Source organism: Heterocephalus glaber, unplaced genomic scaffold (assembly GCF_053883595.1).
Source record: "Heterocephalus glaber isolate CG9 unplaced genomic scaffold, H.glaber_assembly_v1.0 deba00001497, whole genome shotgun sequence".
Taxonomy (NCBI): domain Eukaryota; kingdom Metazoa; phylum Chordata; class Mammalia; order Rodentia; family Bathyergidae; genus Heterocephalus; species Heterocephalus glaber.
The window spans coordinates 42,507,490-42,526,162 of NW_028258320.1; the positions used below are offsets into that span (position 1 = coordinate 42,507,490).

Below are 18,673 nucleotides of genomic sequence, written 5' to 3' on the forward strand. Positions count from 1 at the left end.
GTTTTTCTGGTAATATGAAGCTGGGTTTTGCAATTGGCTGGAGCTTCCCAAGACACTTTTATTCTAGCATTATAGAAAATGAAGAACTAAGCTGATCTCATTAGTCTCAACTGACCTCTTCATTAGATCACTGCAAAGCACCATGAAGACAGATTTTTTTAAAATTATCATTCCAAATTCTTTGTTTCCAAAATAAACTCCACCATAAAACTCAATAGAACTTGTTCCTCACTGTTTATAATTTGCAGTAATACCATAGTTATGAATTTCTTAACATTTTTTAGTTTTCAGATTTAGAATTCATTTGAAATGATGAACCCTTAAAGCTTTTTTATGGGTTAAAGTTAAATGATCAAATATTTTCCTAATGTCTTTAGTGGAAATAATAGACATGTTAGTATTACAAAGATCATTAGAATTAATTATTGGTCAGTAAAGACTTTTCCTCAAGAGAACTTCAGCATATGTCCCCATATTTAAAATTGTGTCCTTTTTACAAATTGTTTATATTATTTTTATAATTGGTGAGATTTAAAATACCAAGAATTTAGATTCTTGATACACTGTCTAATGATCCACAGCTTTTTCTAATATATTAATTTTAAAAATCCTTTTTTGGGCTGGGGATATAGCTCAGCAATGCAGTGCCTGGCTGGCAAGGGTAAGGCCCTGAGTTTGATTCCCAGTACCAAAACAAAACAAAAAAGAAACAAAAAAAGATTCTTAATTTTCGGTGCTAGAGATTGACCCCAGGGCCTCATATATGCTAGGCAACTGCTGTAACACTGAGGTGTAACTCAAGCCCAAAAATAGTACATTTTATCATGGTTTCTATTCATATCAGCTCTAAATATATAAAATTTTGTATGTTTCCCATTCATTTTGTGACATTAAATATGGAGTCATAATATTTAATGTAAATATTAAAAATTAAATTCGTATTAAATGCTGTTAAAGGGACAATAAATTTCACTATCCCTTTGACTTTAGTAGTTTTCTTTAGTTAATTATTAAGAAGTACTTAAATTGTCATTCTTATATTGGAAAAAGTAAATATGTGGCTCTTATATAAGATAATCAGATAATGTAAAATAAAAATATGTGGTCTATGTGAAAATCATTGTTTCAGTTTAAAATAACAAGTTCCTTAAAATCTAAAGACTTTTAGAAATACAAGCATTATTGTTTTGACCAGTTCTTTTAAGTGTGCATATTTCAGAAAGATTTTTTTATGTAATAGTTACATTTTGATATGTCATATTTTGATCTCTCCCTGAAAACTTATATTAAATAGAGCAATAGTTTAATCTGTCTAATCAAGATTTTAATTTTATTGTAATTCTGGTAGATTAAAAGTAAAAACAGGTGCTTAATTTTTAACTAAATGACTCTTGTCTTTTTGTTTTTTTGTTTCCTCCCCCACACCTACCTGTCCTATATTCCCTCAGTCTTACTGCACTGACCCTGATCTTGTTTTAGAGCTGAAGAATCTCATTGTAATTTTTGCAGATACTTTACAGGTGAGTGTTAATAGTCTATTAATGGCTATTTTGAGCACTTAAAGAGTGCTTATTTTATTGTGGATTCATGGGTAGCAAACTAGTAGCAATAAGTGTTTACTTGTATATTCCTCTATTACCCAGGATTATTCATACCACCTCCTTCCCAATTATGAAGCTTGGAAAGAGCTCAAGAAATGTCACTGTCTTTTTTTTTTTGTTACCGGGGATCGAACTTGGTTCCTTGTGCTTGCGGGCCAGGCAGCAGAATCACTGAGCTAAATCCCTGACCCTTTACTGTCTTTTTAAATATTGGCCATTCAGTTAGAATAAAGTATTTTTGTAATTAAAAAGACACATGATATAGTAGAAAGAACCCAGGTAATACAGGCATTGAAAAAGCTACAGTGATGGTTATGTAAACCTTGCAAGGATGCCGTTCTAATTCATTGCTTTGAAATAAGATCAAGAAAAACACCAGTCCTTTCTACTTATTTAGAAATTCTATAGTATTTTCATTTTATTGAAAATTGACAGTCTTATTAGGTAGATCTTACACTAAATTTACCAATATTAGCTTTTTAATTTATACCTATTAATTGAAGAATGGAAGTGACTTTTCAAAAAAAACCTAAAGAATGTTATATATGGGCTGGGGATTTAGCTCAGTGATTCCACCGCCTGCCTCGAAAGCGAAAGGTCCTGAATTTGATCCCCGGTACCAAAAAAAAAAAAAAAAAAAGACTGTTATATAATTTATAGTTTTTTTGAATTTATTGGAAATTTTACCTTTTAAATGTCTGTTTTATCATTGGTGACTGAACAATAAAGTAAAAGTTAAAACTAGTACATTTATAGTTTTTCTTACTGCCTATTGAGCAAATCAAAAGTAAACATTTGTTGATTTATTCACTAACACTTTTGAGCATTCATTACCTGCTAACAGTTAGTTGATTTGCAGATTGGTAGAGACATAAAATTAGTAACACAATAGGGACATAAAAGTCCTTAGCTTTAAGAAATTCAGTTTAGTTGTGAACAAATAAGGTATTTGATAAGGCAGTATAATAAGGCAATATAATATAGCAACATGTAAAAGAGCTTTGGGGACACAGAAAATAAAGTAACTAATTTTGATTCTAGGAGTTGGAGAAGGCTATAGGGGAAATTAAAATGGAAGCTAGATTCTGAAGAATAAGTTCAGCAAGTATAAGAAGAAAAGCATTTATGGAAGAGAAATGAATATGTGTGAACTGTAGATAGACGTATGGTATAGTGAATGTGAAACTGGTTGAACAGCTTGGTAGTATTAGAAAGTGCAATATATGGGTGTCAGCAAGGAAGTGCAAATAGTGGTGAGGAAATTGTTAAGGTAGTTTGATGTAGATTGTGTCAGGTCTTGTGAGACTTTTAATATGCCTTTTATGTTTTTAACCAGGGGAATGACATGATCAATCAGGTTTACACTTGGAATTTTGAGAGTCTAGGCAACTTATTCAGTTAAAAGAAACAGGTAGTTGGTATTTCAGTTTAGGAAATTCTTAAAGTGGTCTAGAGAAGAGATGTGAAGGATCTGAAATAAAGCAATTATACTGGGAATATTTCTAGAAGAAAAAAAGATAGGTAGATGTTGGAGAAGAATGACATATTTGAAAGAGGTTTGTAAAGGAGATGAAATGAAAAGTACTTGGTAATTGATTAAATGTGTATGGGGGAGTTTAGATGATTTTTAAGTTTGTTAATAAACTGGATTGATGATAGAACTATTATCATAGATAGGAAATACTTTTTGAGGCTAATGCAGGTAATGTTGACTGAAAAGAGACAGGAGAAAAGGAAAAATTATGTTGATGCCATAAAACTCTTTCTAGACCTGTTTTTTACTTAATACACTCTAGTAGAAAATCGAAAGGAAATTTTTCCTATGCTTTTAGAATGACGTACGGTGTGATCTACTGATTCTTTTCAAATGATTATCTAGTATGCCTAACATTTTGTATGAATAATTTTTACACAGTTGACTTTTTAAATATATTTTAGGGTTATGGTTTTCCGGTGAATCGACTTTTTGACCTTTTATTTGAAATAAGAGATCAATACAATGAAATACTACTTAAGAAATGGGCTGGAGTTTTCAGGTTAGTCTAAGCCATGGTACCTTAATGTAATGAATGACTTTTGTCAAATGCTCAACTAATTGATTTTGTATATGGCAATAAAATATTTATAATCAAATTTTATTATGGTAAATACATACAATTTACCATTTTAACCATTTTTAAATGTACAGTTCAGTGTTGTTAAGTGCATTCACATTGTTGCAGCCATTACTACCGTCTGTCTCGGAACTTTCTCATCTTCCCTACAGAAATTTTATACCATTGACAATAACTCCTAATTTCCTCCGTCCAGCCCCTGGCAACCACCATCTTATATTGTCTCTAAAATGTATTACTCTAAGTACTTCATGTAAATGGTACAATATTTATCCTTTTGTGTCTGGATCATGTCATCAAGGTTCATTTATGTTGTAGCATGTCAGAATTTCTTTCCTTTTAAGACTGAATAATCTTCCATGGTGTGTGTGTGTGTGTGTGTGTGTAATCTTCTACTGTGTGTATGTGTGTGTGTGATATATATATCACATTTTGTTTCTGTATTTGTCAGTGCACATTTAAATTGTTTCCACTTTTTGGCTATTGTGAGTAATGCTGTTATAAACATAAGTGTGCATTCATTTGTTTGGGTTCCTGCTTTCAAGTCTTTTAGGGTTATACCTGGTAGTGGAATGCTGGATCATGTAATAAATGCATCATTCATTTTTTTGAGGAACTGCCATTTGGTTTTCCACAGTGGCAGTGCCATTTATAGTCAACTTTTAATTATATATATGTAATTGTTTTTCCAGTAAATGATTAGATACTTATAAGACTAAATATTCAAAGATATTTTACATTAGAGACAGATTTATAGCTTTTAATTTGGTTTGAGGAAAGTGCTGCTTTTTTACAGATAACCTAGCTAGATTAAAAATCTTAAAGACTGTAAATAAGAAAATCACTTTTGTGATTACCCACTTGCCTAAAGAGTATGAACTAAAGTATTTTAATATTTATGAGACTCTGGACTCCTATGAAAAGAGAAATATAATCCCTTTTAATAACTAAAAGCTTTCTTTCCTCCCCTCTTTTTCTTTTACTTTCTATCTTCCCTGTCTTCTACCTGGTCCTTCCCTTTCAACTTCCCTCATTCCCTCTCTCTCTTTTCCCTTTCTCTTTCAGAAAAAAGAGTCAATCTTGAGATCTTACATCTAGGTTACCCAAAGTATGATACAAATAATATGTCAATAATATTTGATATGTTGACTGATTTAATACCAGCTGGGCCCAACAGTTTTCAAAACTTTGAAGGTTGACTTCCTGAATTTTGTAATAGAAATATTTTGTCCATTCGAAAGCACAAGGTCCTGAGTTCAACCCCCATACCAGAAAAAAAAAATCAACTAAATACTTATTTGAGCTTATTGTATCAACATTCTTTAGGAGAAATACTGTCAAGGTGCTTTCCCAAATGGATAATTGACAATATAGATGATGGGTAACTATCATCAGTTTTTTATATTAAATACTTTAAAAATAGAGGTAGTAATCTATAAAATGTATGGTATGATATAATGATATATCTTCATACTTATGAAATCTTGTAATTGGCCTCTGCAAAAGGATGCTCAGATTTTTATAATTGTTGTTAGATTATACTTTCTTATCTATTTTAATACTTTTAGCAGTGACATTGCACCCTCAAATTGAGGAAACAAGTATTTTTCTCTTATGTCTTTGCACATATGTTCCTTCTGTTCATGAGCACAATGGAAGTCATTTTATTCATCTTTCAAGACTTTACAGAGTCCATACTTTGGCTGTAACACTTTCCATGGATATTCCTTCACCTACTCAGAATTTCTCCCTTCTTTGTCCTGCTTTTGAAACTCTTACCTTTCTTATTATAATATAAACATTATAGTTTGTTTGCATATCTGACTGTCCTGTTTGGGTCAGGAATGTGGATCTTGCTTTTATTTTCATAAGGTAGAGAATTTTCATTGCAGTTGAGAGCTTAGAACATAATTGGTACCATATTAAACAGAATTATAGGTTAAAATAAATTGATGCTTGGACATCAGATACCTTAGGACAGACAAGGTCATGCTGTAGCAGCAGCAGCAACAACAACAACAACAGCAACAATAACAAATAATCTCCCAAATCTCAATGAATTAGTCATTTTCTCACTCGTAGAGAAGTCTACAAGTAGGTCTAGTAGTCAGGAGAGCTAAGCTGTTTGCATTTATAGTTCTTCTCAACATGTTGTATCCCTTGTCACCATGGGAAGAAGGGTTATATAGTTGGCTCACAAATGCTTTTCTATTCAAAGCAATACATATTACCTCCATTCATAGCCCAGTGGCCAAAACTAGTCATGTGGTTGCCTGTGAGGGAGCTATGTAGGAGAGCATATGGATATGTGATAAGTAAATAGCTCTGCCTCACTAACTGTAAAAGGTCCTTTTCTTTCTTTCTTTTTTTTTATGGTTGCAGATTTATGTATGTATGTATGTATGTATGTATGTATGTATGTATGTATTTATGTTACCAGGGATCGAACTTGGGTCCTTGTGCAGGTGAGCTAAATCCCTGGCAAAAGATCCTTTTCTAATCATAACATTATGAGAGACTAAATAAATGTAACACATTATTTTGCTCTTCAAGAGCTTAAAGCCTTAAAGACATTTTGAAAATTGACCCTATCAAGAAATCTGACTAGAATACTCCCCATGTCATGGATCTGTTTTTAGTTCTGGATAATGAGCTTGTTCAAACTTTATCATCTTGACGTTTGTTCTACACCAGAAAAGTAAAATTTGAGTATCAAGAGGCTATCCAACAAAGAAGATATGAGATAATGGAAAGATGAGATTATACATGAACTTTGAGGGGTAAGACTTCATTGATACTGGCCCAGAGATAGGGGCTTCTGAGCCGCCGTCCCACTGCTCCTGGTCCAGAGGAAGGGGCTTCCTGGTCACCATCCCTCCCGCTGCTCCCAGCCCAGAGGAAAGGGCTTTTGGGCTACCTTCTGTCCCGCTGCTCCTGGCCCAGAGGAAGGGGCTTCCAGGCCACCATCTCTGCCACCGCTCCCAGCCCAGAGGGAGGGGCTTCTGAGCCACCATCCCACTGCTCCTGGTCCAGAGGAAGGGGCTTCCAGGCCACCGTCCCTCCCGCTGCTCCCAGCTCACAGGAAAGGGCTTTTGGGTCACCATCACTACCACTGCTCCCGGCCTCTGTTCCACCTCACTCAGCTCAGAGGAGGTAATCTGTGCAGGTGCTAACAGCCACACACCCCAGTCGAAATGAGAAAACATGTAAATAAGTCTCAAAACCAGACTTCCAGATCACCTACAGCAACCACAAAGGGAAATGAGATGGAACACTCTGATACTCAAGCACCTGGACCCACTGAACTGGCAACAAAAGGGGATCTGGAAAAAATGAAATCAGAAATAATTTCTCAGATAACAGAAGAAATTGTGCCCCTAGTGCAAGACATGATTAATAAATCTAGAGAGGAGCTGAGGAACATGAGGGAATCCCAACATAAGAAACAAATGGATTCCATAAAACGGATGCAAATAGATTTCCAGGAGATGAAAAACTCCATTGAAAGTCTACACAGCAGAATGAGCCAATGTGAGGACAGAATTTCAGATATAGAAGATAAGATTGCAATTACTGACCAGGAAAAGAAAAATTGCTTCAAAATTGTAAGGGAACATGAGAAATCAATCCAGCAGCTACTAGATGATGCAAAGAAGAATAACATAAGACTGATTGGGCTCAATGAAGAAACAGGAGACAGTGGAGATGACATAAAAAAATCTCTTCACAGAAATAATGGCAGAAAACTTCCCAAGCACGGGAAGAGAGCTTGACATACAGATACATGAGGCATATAGGACTCCAACTAGCCTTGATCAAAAAAAATCTACACATATGCATATAATTGTTAAGATTCCAGAAACACAACAGAAGAACAAAGTTCTCCAAGCAGTCAGAGAAAAGAAACAAATCAAATACAAAGGAAAGCCCATCAGAATCACAGCAGACTTCTCAGCACAAACCATCAAGGCAAGAAGAGCTTGGAGTGACATATTCCAAGCCCTAAAAGAAAACAGCCTCCAACCCAGATTGATGTACCCTGCAAAACTATCTTTCAAAATTGGAGAAATAAGATACTTTCATGACAAAGAGCACCTTAGGAACTTCATGAATACCAAACCAGCACTCCAAAGCATTTTACACAATATCCTAGGAAGAGACATTGAGGATCACAACCCCAGGAAGCAAAGCAGAATGAACACATCTGGTATGACAAGAAATTAAATGGAAAGGGGGAGAACCCAACAAAAAGAAAAAGTCATGGCAATGACAAGTCAATATGTTTCAGTTATAACCATCAATGTTAATGGTCTCAATTCACCAATCAAAAGAAATAGACTGGCAGAATGGGTCAAGAAGCAAAATCCAACAATATGCTGCATACAAGAAACACACTTAATTCAAAAGGAAACTCATACACTGAAAGTTAAAGGATGGAAAACAATACTCCATGTGACAGGAACCCAAAAAAAAGCAGGAGTAGCTATCCTCTTGGCAGATCAAGTAGATTTCACCCAACACTGATTAAAAAGGCGAAGAAGGACACTACATCCTTGTAAAGGGAAGAATCCAAGAGGAAGAGATGACAGTCATAAATATCTATGCACCAAACACTAGTGCACCCAACTATATAAAACAAATACTAACGGACATGAAAAGTCATATGTGCACTAATACAATTGCTGTGGGGGACCTCAACACCCCACTGTCACAAATAGATCAACTAGACTAAAAATAAGTAATGAAATACTAGAACTCAATCGAACTCTTGAACAAATGAACTTAACAGATGTTTACAGAGTCTTCCACCCCACAAAATCAGAATACACATTCTTCTCAGCTGCACATGGGTCATTCTCCAAAATAGACCACATACTCACACATAGAACATGTTTAAGTAAGTGCAAAGGAATTGAAGTTATCCCCTGTATATTATCAGACCATAGTGTGATGAAATTGGAGATCCATAGCAAAAGAAACTCGAAAAATTTCATAAACATGTGGAAATTGAACAACACACTTCTGAATAACCAATGGGTCACAGAGGAAATTCAAGAAGAAATCAGACAGTTCCTTCAGTTAAATGACAATGACAATACAACATATCAGAATCTATGGGACACAATGAAAGCAGGCTTACGAGGGAAATTCATAGCAGTGAATATGCATATTAGGAAAACAGAACGAGCCCAATTAAACAACCTGATGCTGAACCTCAAGCTTCTAGAAAAAGAAGAGCAGGACAACCCCAGAGCTCATACAAGGGAGGAAATTATAAAGATCAGAGGAGAAATCAATGCAATGGAGACTAAGAGAACGATACAAAAAAATCAATGAAGCCAAGAGTTGGTTCTTGGAAAGATTCAACAAAATTGACAAACCTTTAGCCAACCTTGTCAGAAAAAGGAAAGAAAAGGCCCAAATCCATGCAATTAGGAATGAAATGGGTGAAATGACAACAGACCCAGCAGAAATCCAGAGGATCATCAATACCTACTTCCAGAACCTATACGCCAATAAGATGGACAACACAGAAGAAATGGACAGATTCCTAGATACATATGAATTACCAAAGTTGAACGAAGAAGACCTAAAAATTCTGAACAACCCAATATCAACCAATGAAATTGAAAATGTAATTAAAAACTTATCAACTAAGAAAAGCCCAGGCCCTGATGGCTTCACTGCTGAATTCTACAAGACATTTAGAGAGGAAGTGCTGCCACTACTGTTTAAACTCTTCAATGAAATTGAAAGGGAAGCAATACTCCCAAATTCATTCCTGGAAGCAAGCATCACCTTGATCCCCAAAGCAGAGAAAGACCCAACTAAAAAAGAGAACTATAGGCCAATCTCATTAATGAACATAGATGCAAAAATCCTTAATAAGATAATGGCAAGCAGAATGGAGAAGATCATGAAGAAGATCATACACCCTGATCAAGTGGGACTCATCCCAGTGATACAGGGATGGTTCAATATATGAAAATCAATCAATGCAATACACTATATCAATAGAGCCAAGGACAAAAACCATATGATTCTCTCCATAGATGCAGAAAAAGCATTTGACAAAATCCAACATGCATTTATGATAAAAACCCTACAAAAAATTGGAATAGATGGTCTCTACCTCAAACTAATAGAAGCCATCTATGAAAAACCATCAGCCAATATCATACTAAATGGTCAAAAACTGAAATCCTTCACACTCAAATCAGGAACAAGACAAGGATGTCCACTATCACCACTGTTGTTCAATATAGTTCAGGAAACATTAGCCAAGGCAATTAGACAAGAGAAAGAAATAAAAGGAATAAAGACAGGAAATGAAGAAGTCAAATTGTCATTATTTGCAGATGACATGATACTCTATATAGAAGACCCCAAGAACTCCACCAAAAGTCTTCTAGACTTAATAATCAAATTCAGTCAAGTAGCTGGATGCAAGGTCAACACACAAAAATCAATAGTTTTCCTCTACATGAATGAGAGACTCACTGAGGGAGAAATAGGGCAAATAATTCCTTTCACAATAGCATCCAAAAAACTGAAATACCTAGGAATCAACCTAACGAAAGAAATCAAAGACCTCTTCTCTGAAAACTATGGCACTCTGAAAAGAGAGATTGAAGATGATATCAGAAAATGGACAGAGATCCCGTGCTCCTGGGTAGGAAGGATTAATGTAGTGAAAATGGCCATACTTCAAAACTGCTATATAGATTTAATGCAATTCCAATTGAGATCCCAGCAGCATACTTCATGGACCTTGAGAAAACAGTCCAAAAATTCATTTGGAACAAGGAGAGACCCAGAATAACAAAAGCAATTCTAGGTAACAGAGACATGGCAGGGGTTATCACAATCCGCAACCTGCAACTATACTACAAAGGTACTGTGATAAAAACAGCATGATACTGGCAAAGAAACAGACTTGAGGACCAGTGGAACAGATTAGAAGATGCAGAAACAACCCCAGACACACTCAGCCATCTCATCCTCAATAAAGGAGCCAAACACCCTCACTGGAGGAAAGATAGCCTCTTTAATAAATGGTGCTGGAAAAATTGGGCTTCAGCTTGCCAAAGATTAAAACTAGACCTGTATCTCTCACCATGCACTAAACTAAAATCAAAATGGATTAAAGATCTAAATATTAAAATAGAAACTCTGAACCAGTTGGAACAGAGGTTAGGTAGAACCCTTGAAGACATCGGTGTAGGAGAATATTTTATGAACAAAACCTCAGTTGCCTGTGAACTTGCACAAACCATCAACAAATGGGATCTCTTCTTATTAAAAGGCTTCTGCACAGCAAGAGAAACCACCAGCAGTGTGAAGAGACAACCCACAATGTGGGAAAAAATCTTCACCTGCTCTTCCTCAGACAAAGGTCTACTATCTCGAATCTATAAAGAACTTAAAAAGATCAGACCTCCCAAATTTAAAGACCCAATCAAAAAATGGGCATCTGAAATGAACAGACATTTCTCAGAGAAAGAAGTAGAAATAGCAAATAAATACATGAAAAAATGTTCAATATCACTGGTCGTTTGAGAGATGCAAATGAAAACAATGCTGAGATTCCACTTCACTCCACTAAGAATGGCTGCTGTCATGAAATCAACCAATAACAAATGCTGGCAGGGCTGTGGGGAAAGAGGAACCCTGCTCCACTGCTGGTGGGAGTGTAGACTCGTGCAAGCACTGTGGAAATCAGTATGGAGATACCTCAAAGAACTAGGACTGGAAGTCCCATTTGACCCCGCTATTCCACTGTTGGGGATCATCCCCAAAGAATTAAAAGAATCATACCACAGTGATATATGTGCACCCATGTTCATAGCAGCACAATTTGTAATAGCTAAAACTTAGAAACAGCCCAAATGCCCATCAACTGGAGACTGGTTAAAGAAAATGTGGTTTTTTAATAAAATGGAGTAGTACTCAGCCATAAAAAATGAGAAATTAGAGACATTTATAGCTAAGTGGATGCACATTGAGGCGATATTCTTAAGTGAAATAAATAGGACACACATGTGTAAATCCTGAATAGTTTCTCTGGTGTGAGAAACTGAAAGTGTAAATAAGGTCTAAATGTATAATAGGTAATGTGAAATAGGAAAAAAAGGGGCAAAGGGGAAGGAAGTGGGAGGGCTAGAGGAAAGGATAGAAGGGAATGGGATTAATATGAGAAAATGGAAAAATAGGAACAAAAATCTTTGTAAATAGGGAGGACTGGAGGGGTTGAAGGGAGGGCTGGGCAAGGGTGAAAAATAAGAAGCAAGAGAGACTATGTAAAGGTGCAAATTTCCAATGATGAATGGCATTATATTGTATACCTAAAATGTACCAATGATTAGAATGAATAATCGATAATTCAAAATAGGAAGAAAAGGCCCAAAGGGGTAGGGGTAGTGGGAGGTCCAGGGGAAGGGAAAGAAGGGAAAGGAAAAATGCTGAGAAATGGAAAAAATGGAAATAAAGTCTTTGTAAATAGGGAAGGGTTGAGGGCGTGAAGGGAGGGCTAGGAATGGGGAACAAATAAGAACCAAGATGCATTATGTAAAGGTACAGTTCCCAATGAGATATGTAATTGTGTTGTATACCTACAATGTACCAATAAAAGAATTTAATTAAAAAAATAAAATAAAATAAGGACTTCATTGATACTGAATTTTAGAATTTTGAAGGATTAAACAGTGTTTTTCTACATGGACCATTAATTGACAAAGTGTTTTCGTAGGAGTTGGGATTTTTATAGGTATTATCTTATGACACTCTGGTGATATGTTTTGTAATAATAAGTTTTCAATTCTCCTTTCTTAACAGGGACATTTTTGAAGAAGATAATTATAGCCCCATTCCTGTTGTCAGTGAAGAAGAATATAAAATAGTCATCAGCAAATTTCCCTTTCAAGATCCAGATCTTGAAAAGGTACAAGCTAGGTTTTTAATTTTTTCTTAAGAAAATTTCATGATCTTTATTACTACATAAAGTTAGCCTGACATTGTAAGTTATGATAATTTTGGGGGATAATTTTTGTTGTATTATGTAAGAAAAATAATTATATTTTGTTTACTTATAAAGATTAATGCTGTTTTTACTACTACTATTTTGATGAAATTAAGAAGGTACTTTCCTGGGGATATTAGAAGCATTTGTTCTAAATGTTAGGTGGATTCCCAGGGCAAGTGTTACTAATGTTGGGTGGGTTCCAAATTATACATACTAAATGTTGAGTAGATTATAGTAACGAGTATATTTTGGAGAAAGGGAATTTCTTAGAAATATCCATTACTATGGAAGATTTTTGTGACTTTTAAAAAATAGTGTATTTCTATAAAAATATGTAAGTCTTTTCTATGGGTTTTTTTTCACTTGATTAAGTAAAAGATGTATGAAGGTAATAACTACTTGCACATTTCTTCTGGAAATAAGAATGTATATTTTTGGAGAAAGTACAGCTGAACAAAAGAAAGGATAGATAAAGAAAGTAGACCAGCATGTGATATTCAGGGATGCCTAGGAATGCACATATATGTACATACATATGCAGAAACATGCATAATTGCACCTATCTAGTATTTCTGGGAAAAATCAGATCTTATGGGAAAAGGATATTACATTTCCCACAACTATCACCTTTTCCCTCTTTTTTTCTTATTTTTCAAACTGTTTATTAATTTCTTTTCTACCTTTTTATCTCTTTAGAATGAGCACAACTGAATGCTGAGTGAATTGTGTGACTTGTGACTGTAAATTTTTGTTATTTTTTTAATGTATAAATAAGCATATTGTATATAATATTTATTAAATAGAGAAAAGAAATTAAGTGCATAGCTTTTGGATTTTAGCTAACAGTGTCATTGATATATGTACCTGTTATCTGTGTTTTTATGCCCAAAAGAGACCAGAATAATTATTCTAATTCTGTACTTTTTGAAATCCCAACCAGAGTTGTCCCTGTTAAAAAATATTATCAGAATGTTTTCCATCTTATGGCTTGGTGGTTTTTCTCTCTTTGTTTTTTGTTCTAGTTACTGGTGAGGAGTTTGTTCAGTCTATAGCATCTGTATCAACAGCACAGGACCAGCCTGGATTTATGCTGGCTCTGCTTGTGGCTTGCTATGGCCAAGTGACTTACCTTGTTTGAGCATTTATACTTCTCTTGTTAAAAGAGGTGGTTGAACTATTTAATGCCCCTTCCAGTTATGCTAAATTATTCTAAATAGGTTTATAGTTTAAAGAAAGTTAGCTTTGCTTGTAGGAACTTCCAGTATATTCATTACGCCTTAGGATTAAACTCCTAATTTTGAAATTATATTCATTGGTCAGTATTTCTGCATACAGAAAGTCTGTAATCCTGCAGTAAATGTATAAGGGTAATGAAGTTTAGGAGATGAAGATAAAAATATAATTAGAGAAGTTGAAAGAACCAGACCATAACGGCCCTTGTAAATAATTGGAGATTGTAAATTATTGGAGAGTTTCGCCTTTATCTTGAAGGCTATGACACGCCACCAAAGGGTTTTAAGCAGCAAGTACATAATGAGATTTGTGCTTTAGGAATATTACTCTGGCTAATATATGTAGAATGGATTGAAAAGAGTAAGACTGGTGCTAAGGAGACCACCTAGGATATTTTTGCAGTTACTCTGATGAATAGGGGATATGGTCATGGAACTTGATTTAGTAGATATTTAGAATAGTGGAACAATAGGAGTTGTGATTATTTGCATATCAGGGATAAGGAAGATAATGGGGTCAGATATAATAAGCAAGTTTCTGCCTTCATTGGTAGCAGCATTCTCTATGTTGGGAAACATAAGAGGAGAAGAGTTGGAAATAAAAAAGGTGCTAATTGGGCCAATTATGCCACATACTTCAAAGAAGGCAGGTTAACATGAAAAGCTGCAAAACTCCATTGGATGTCATAATTAGGAGGTCATTGGTGACCTTGATCCTGGTGAGAGTATGTTCATTAACATAACAAGGTTGTAGTGAATGTGATGATAGAGTAGATTAGATTTCATAAAGTATAAACAAGGGGTTTTGGGTTAAAATCTTGGAGGAATTTTAACCTTTTGAAACTAAGAATTTTCAAGTGGATACTTGCTAATAAAGTAGTTTAGCCAAGAAGCACACTCTAAACCATTAGTTGCATAATGATGTTTGATGGTACAGTGTTTAGATAGCTACTGTAAGATTTTATGCTAAGAGTTATGGAGAGAAGTATCTTTTTGAATTGGCATCAAGCCTCCAGTGAAGCTAAGTGAAGGGAATCTTGAAAGTATTCAGTAGTTCTGAGCCAGAACACTGGGTATAACTTTCATGGTCACCTTGACTCTTATATTATGGATACAAAGAAGTAAATAGGGGTCTCCTACGAGGTTTGCTTATCATCAGAATACAAAGAGGTATTGTTATGTGCTGTCCTTGCTTGTTAGTAGTCTAATGATATGATTTAAACACAGTGTTAAGTTGCTACATACTGTTTTTTCAGAAATATTTTTGATTTCTTTAAAATATCAAAAGTAGTATAGAAATTTAACAATAGAATTTTGATGAGTTTACTATTAATTGAAATGTGATGAAGTTACTTTTTACATTTTAAGTGATTAGAATTTTTTAACTAAAATTTCAAAAACAATATTAACTTTCTTTCTACAGCAATCTTTTCCAAAGAAGTTTCCCATGTCTCAGTCAGTACCTCATATTTACATTCAGGTTAAAGAATTTATTTATGCCAGCCTTAAATTTTCAGAGTCACTACACCGGAGGTAAGCTTATTAAGAAATCTATCTTTTATCATGAGTTTTATGAAATATTAACACTTTATTTTCATACTATGACCCTTTAATGGATTATCATCTTATTGGAAAGGCTTATCTATGTTAGACATATTTAAGGTTAAGTGTCTATAAATTGAGTATTATCTTTTTTTTGTTGTTTTGTTTTGTTGAGACAGGGCCTAGCTATGTAGTTCAGGCTCTACTTGAACTCACTGTGGAGCCCAGGCTGGCTTCGAACTTGGAGCAATCCTTCTGCCTCAGCTTTCCAAGTGCTGAGGTTACAGGTGCTATCACCACCACACCTGGCCCAATCTAATGTTGTATTTTTAAACTTTTTACTTATGTAAATCTCTAAGCATATGCAAAAGTAGAAATAATTTGATAGAAGGCTTCTGTTTTCTCAGCATCTAGATTTAAGTATAATAAATATTATGCCATAGTCATTATTGTTTGCTGAAACATTTGAATGCAAATACCTTAAATAATGACCTTTTACCCATGAATACTTCAGTATGTGCTTCTAAAAACAGTGAGCACTCTCCATTACTTACCTGCACTTCAAAAAAATTATCATTTCCCTAGTACATACCAGTGTTTTTTGATCATCTTCAGAATATCTTTTTTTTTTTTGGTACCGGGGATCGAACTTAGGACCTTATGCTTGTGAGGCAGGTGGTGGAACCCACTGGCCACAGAATATCTTTTTACAGTTGATAAATTTGAATCAGGGTCCAAACAAAGTCCACACCTTGCGTTCATTGTTAAATATGTTTTACCAGTGTCCTCTTTTGATTTATGCCATTGATTTGTTGAAAATCAGATATCATTGTTCCCTTTTTTTTTTTGGTACTGGGGATCAAACTCAGGACCTTGCTCTTGCAAGGCAGGTGGGAGAACCACTGACGTAAATCCCCAGCCAACATTGTTCTCTTTCTTGAATAGTCTTCAAGTCAGGAGTCAGACAAATTTGACAAAATAAATAAAGAATGTTGTAGCAAGTTGGTATCATACTCAGCAGTGCAGAGCAGCACAACTCTTGGTAACTGTAGCCAGGTTAATTTTTCTTTTTTTTTTCTCTGGTACCGGGGATCAAACTCGGGACCTTGCGCTTGCGAGGCAGGCAATGGCACCACTGAGCTAAATCCCCAGCCCGCCAGGTTAATTTTATAGATAAGAAAATTCCAGTTATCTCATATGGTGAGGATAATACCCTATGTTTATGGAGATAGAAAATGTGATATTATCCCTATTTGTTCATAAGGAAACCAAGGCTAAGAAAGGCTAAATCATTTGTTTAGAATGACTCAGGTGGTTAGGTTGAAAACTGGGTTGAAGAGCAGGACTTAGGACTCTTGTATCAGTGAAAGTACCTGGCACAGTGGCTGACATATAATTAATGGTAGCAGAACATTAATCTTTTTTGCTATATCTTGTTCCAGCTACCTGGATAGGTCCTGTATTATAGTCATGTGATGTATTTTTTTTTCCTTCTCCTTTCCCTTCTCCTTTCCTCCCCTTACCCCCCAACCCCAGTACTGTGTATTGGACTCAGAGCCTCCCATGTGATATATTTCTGATTGTGAACATTCTCTGCAAGACTGAGTGGGATACTGGCTTTCATAATGCTACCTTCTTTGAAATCCATTCTTCTGAATTTTTATACTTGATCTTAGTCAAAAGACCGAGACACGATCTTCTGAATTTTTATACCAAATAGCCGGAAATGTCCTTTTTCAGTGTATACTGAATTTTAAGTCACAAAAGACATGAAGATATGACAGTTGCTTATTTTTCAAGCAGAAGCAATGAGAACAATAACAGTTGTCATAAATTTTTTTATTGTACTTTCCTCTTATTGTAAGATACTATTATTTTGTATTTATACAAGACATAAGTGAATTGAATAAGAAATATGTGTCTGCCAGGGTTAGAGTATCTGATTTTATGTCTTTGCTTTTCTTTTGTGAATAGAGATTTTTAGAAAAGATTCTTTAATTCCTGTTTATGAATATTATGAAGAAGAGAAGAAAAGGCAAATATCTAATACATAACATACATATTGTACTGTGTAATTTCTGTAATCCAGTGGTTCTCAAAGTGCACCCTGGTCAGCAACATTACCATTACAGGGGAAATTATTAGAAAGGCTACCTCAGGGCCAGGGATTTAGCTCAGTGGTTCCACTGCTTGCCTCACAAGTGCAAGGACCCAAGTTCGATCCCTGGTACCAAAAAAAAAAAAAAAAAAAAAAAGAAAGGCTACCTCAGACTTACTGAATTAGAAATTGAGGGTGAGGCCCAGGATTTTACCAACTTCTCTATGTGATTCTGATGCATGCCAAAATTTAAGAATATTGCTTAAGTTTCATAATACTCCACTATTTAATTATACCAAAGTCTCTAAAAACATTATTTTTAGATACTATAAGATATACAGCATAATCTAGCTTTTGAAAAACAATGAATTCAAATGAGTGTGACTGAAAAGGAATAACATGAAATTATTTCTATTAAAATGATATGTTTTCATAGTAGATATATTTTGGGCCACAAATAGTTGAGTCACCAGTAATTTATCCCTATCTTGTTTTTCATTTTATGTTCTCTTTTGATCTAAAGTAGAAGGGATGGGGATGTGGCTGAATGGTAAAGTGCTTGCCTAGCATGTACAATGCCCTGAGTTTGATGCTTATACCACAAAAATAAGTAAATAATGAATAAAATAAAAGAGACAATACAATGCTTAAGAAATAAGCTTTAGACTCTGATTTATCTCAGTTTGTTTCTTGATGCTGGCACTCACTAATTGAAATAAGACCTTATGCAATTCAACTAATCTCCTTAAACTGCAGTTTCCTCATCTATAAAATGAGCAAGCTTTTTTTTTTGGTACCGGGGATTGAACTTGGGTCCTTGTGATTGCAAGGCAGGCAGCAGAACCACTGAGGTAAATCCCGGGCCCGTCATCTATAAAATGAAGAAAACAATTTGTGTGGTGGTTCTAAGAGTAAAGTGCGGTAATATGGTAAAGCACTCAGCATACTGCCTGGCATATGGTAAGCTCATAGGGCTTAGGAGAAGGGATGCTACAATAATAGATGTGAGACGGGAGTGTTTTTATTTTATTTTGAAAGCATTGGAGAAAAATTAGAGTTAAAGT

The 18,673-nt window shown here is 35.0% G+C and overlaps 1 protein-coding gene across 8 annotated transcripts in view; it reads left to right on the forward strand.

The window, feature by feature from the left end:
• Exoc6 (exocyst complex component 6) overlaps positions 1–18,673 on the forward strand; it is a 261,380-nt gene that overhangs the window by 123,044 nt on the left and 119,663 nt on the right. For all 8 annotated transcript variants that reach the window (XR_015440362.1, XM_087184918.1, XM_087184922.1 and 5 more), the window contains 4 exons: positions 1,449–1,520; positions 3,540–3,637; positions 12,551–12,656; positions 15,393–15,502. Coding sequence is in view for 7 of the 8 variants with exons in the window: in XM_087184918.1 (XP_087041044.1) it covers positions 1,449–1,520; positions 3,540–3,637; positions 12,551–12,656; positions 15,393–15,502 (386 nt within the window). In the remaining variant the exon portion in view is untranslated. The remainder of the gene's footprint in view (positions 1–1,448; positions 1,521–3,539; positions 3,638–12,550; positions 12,657–15,392; positions 15,503–18,673) is intronic.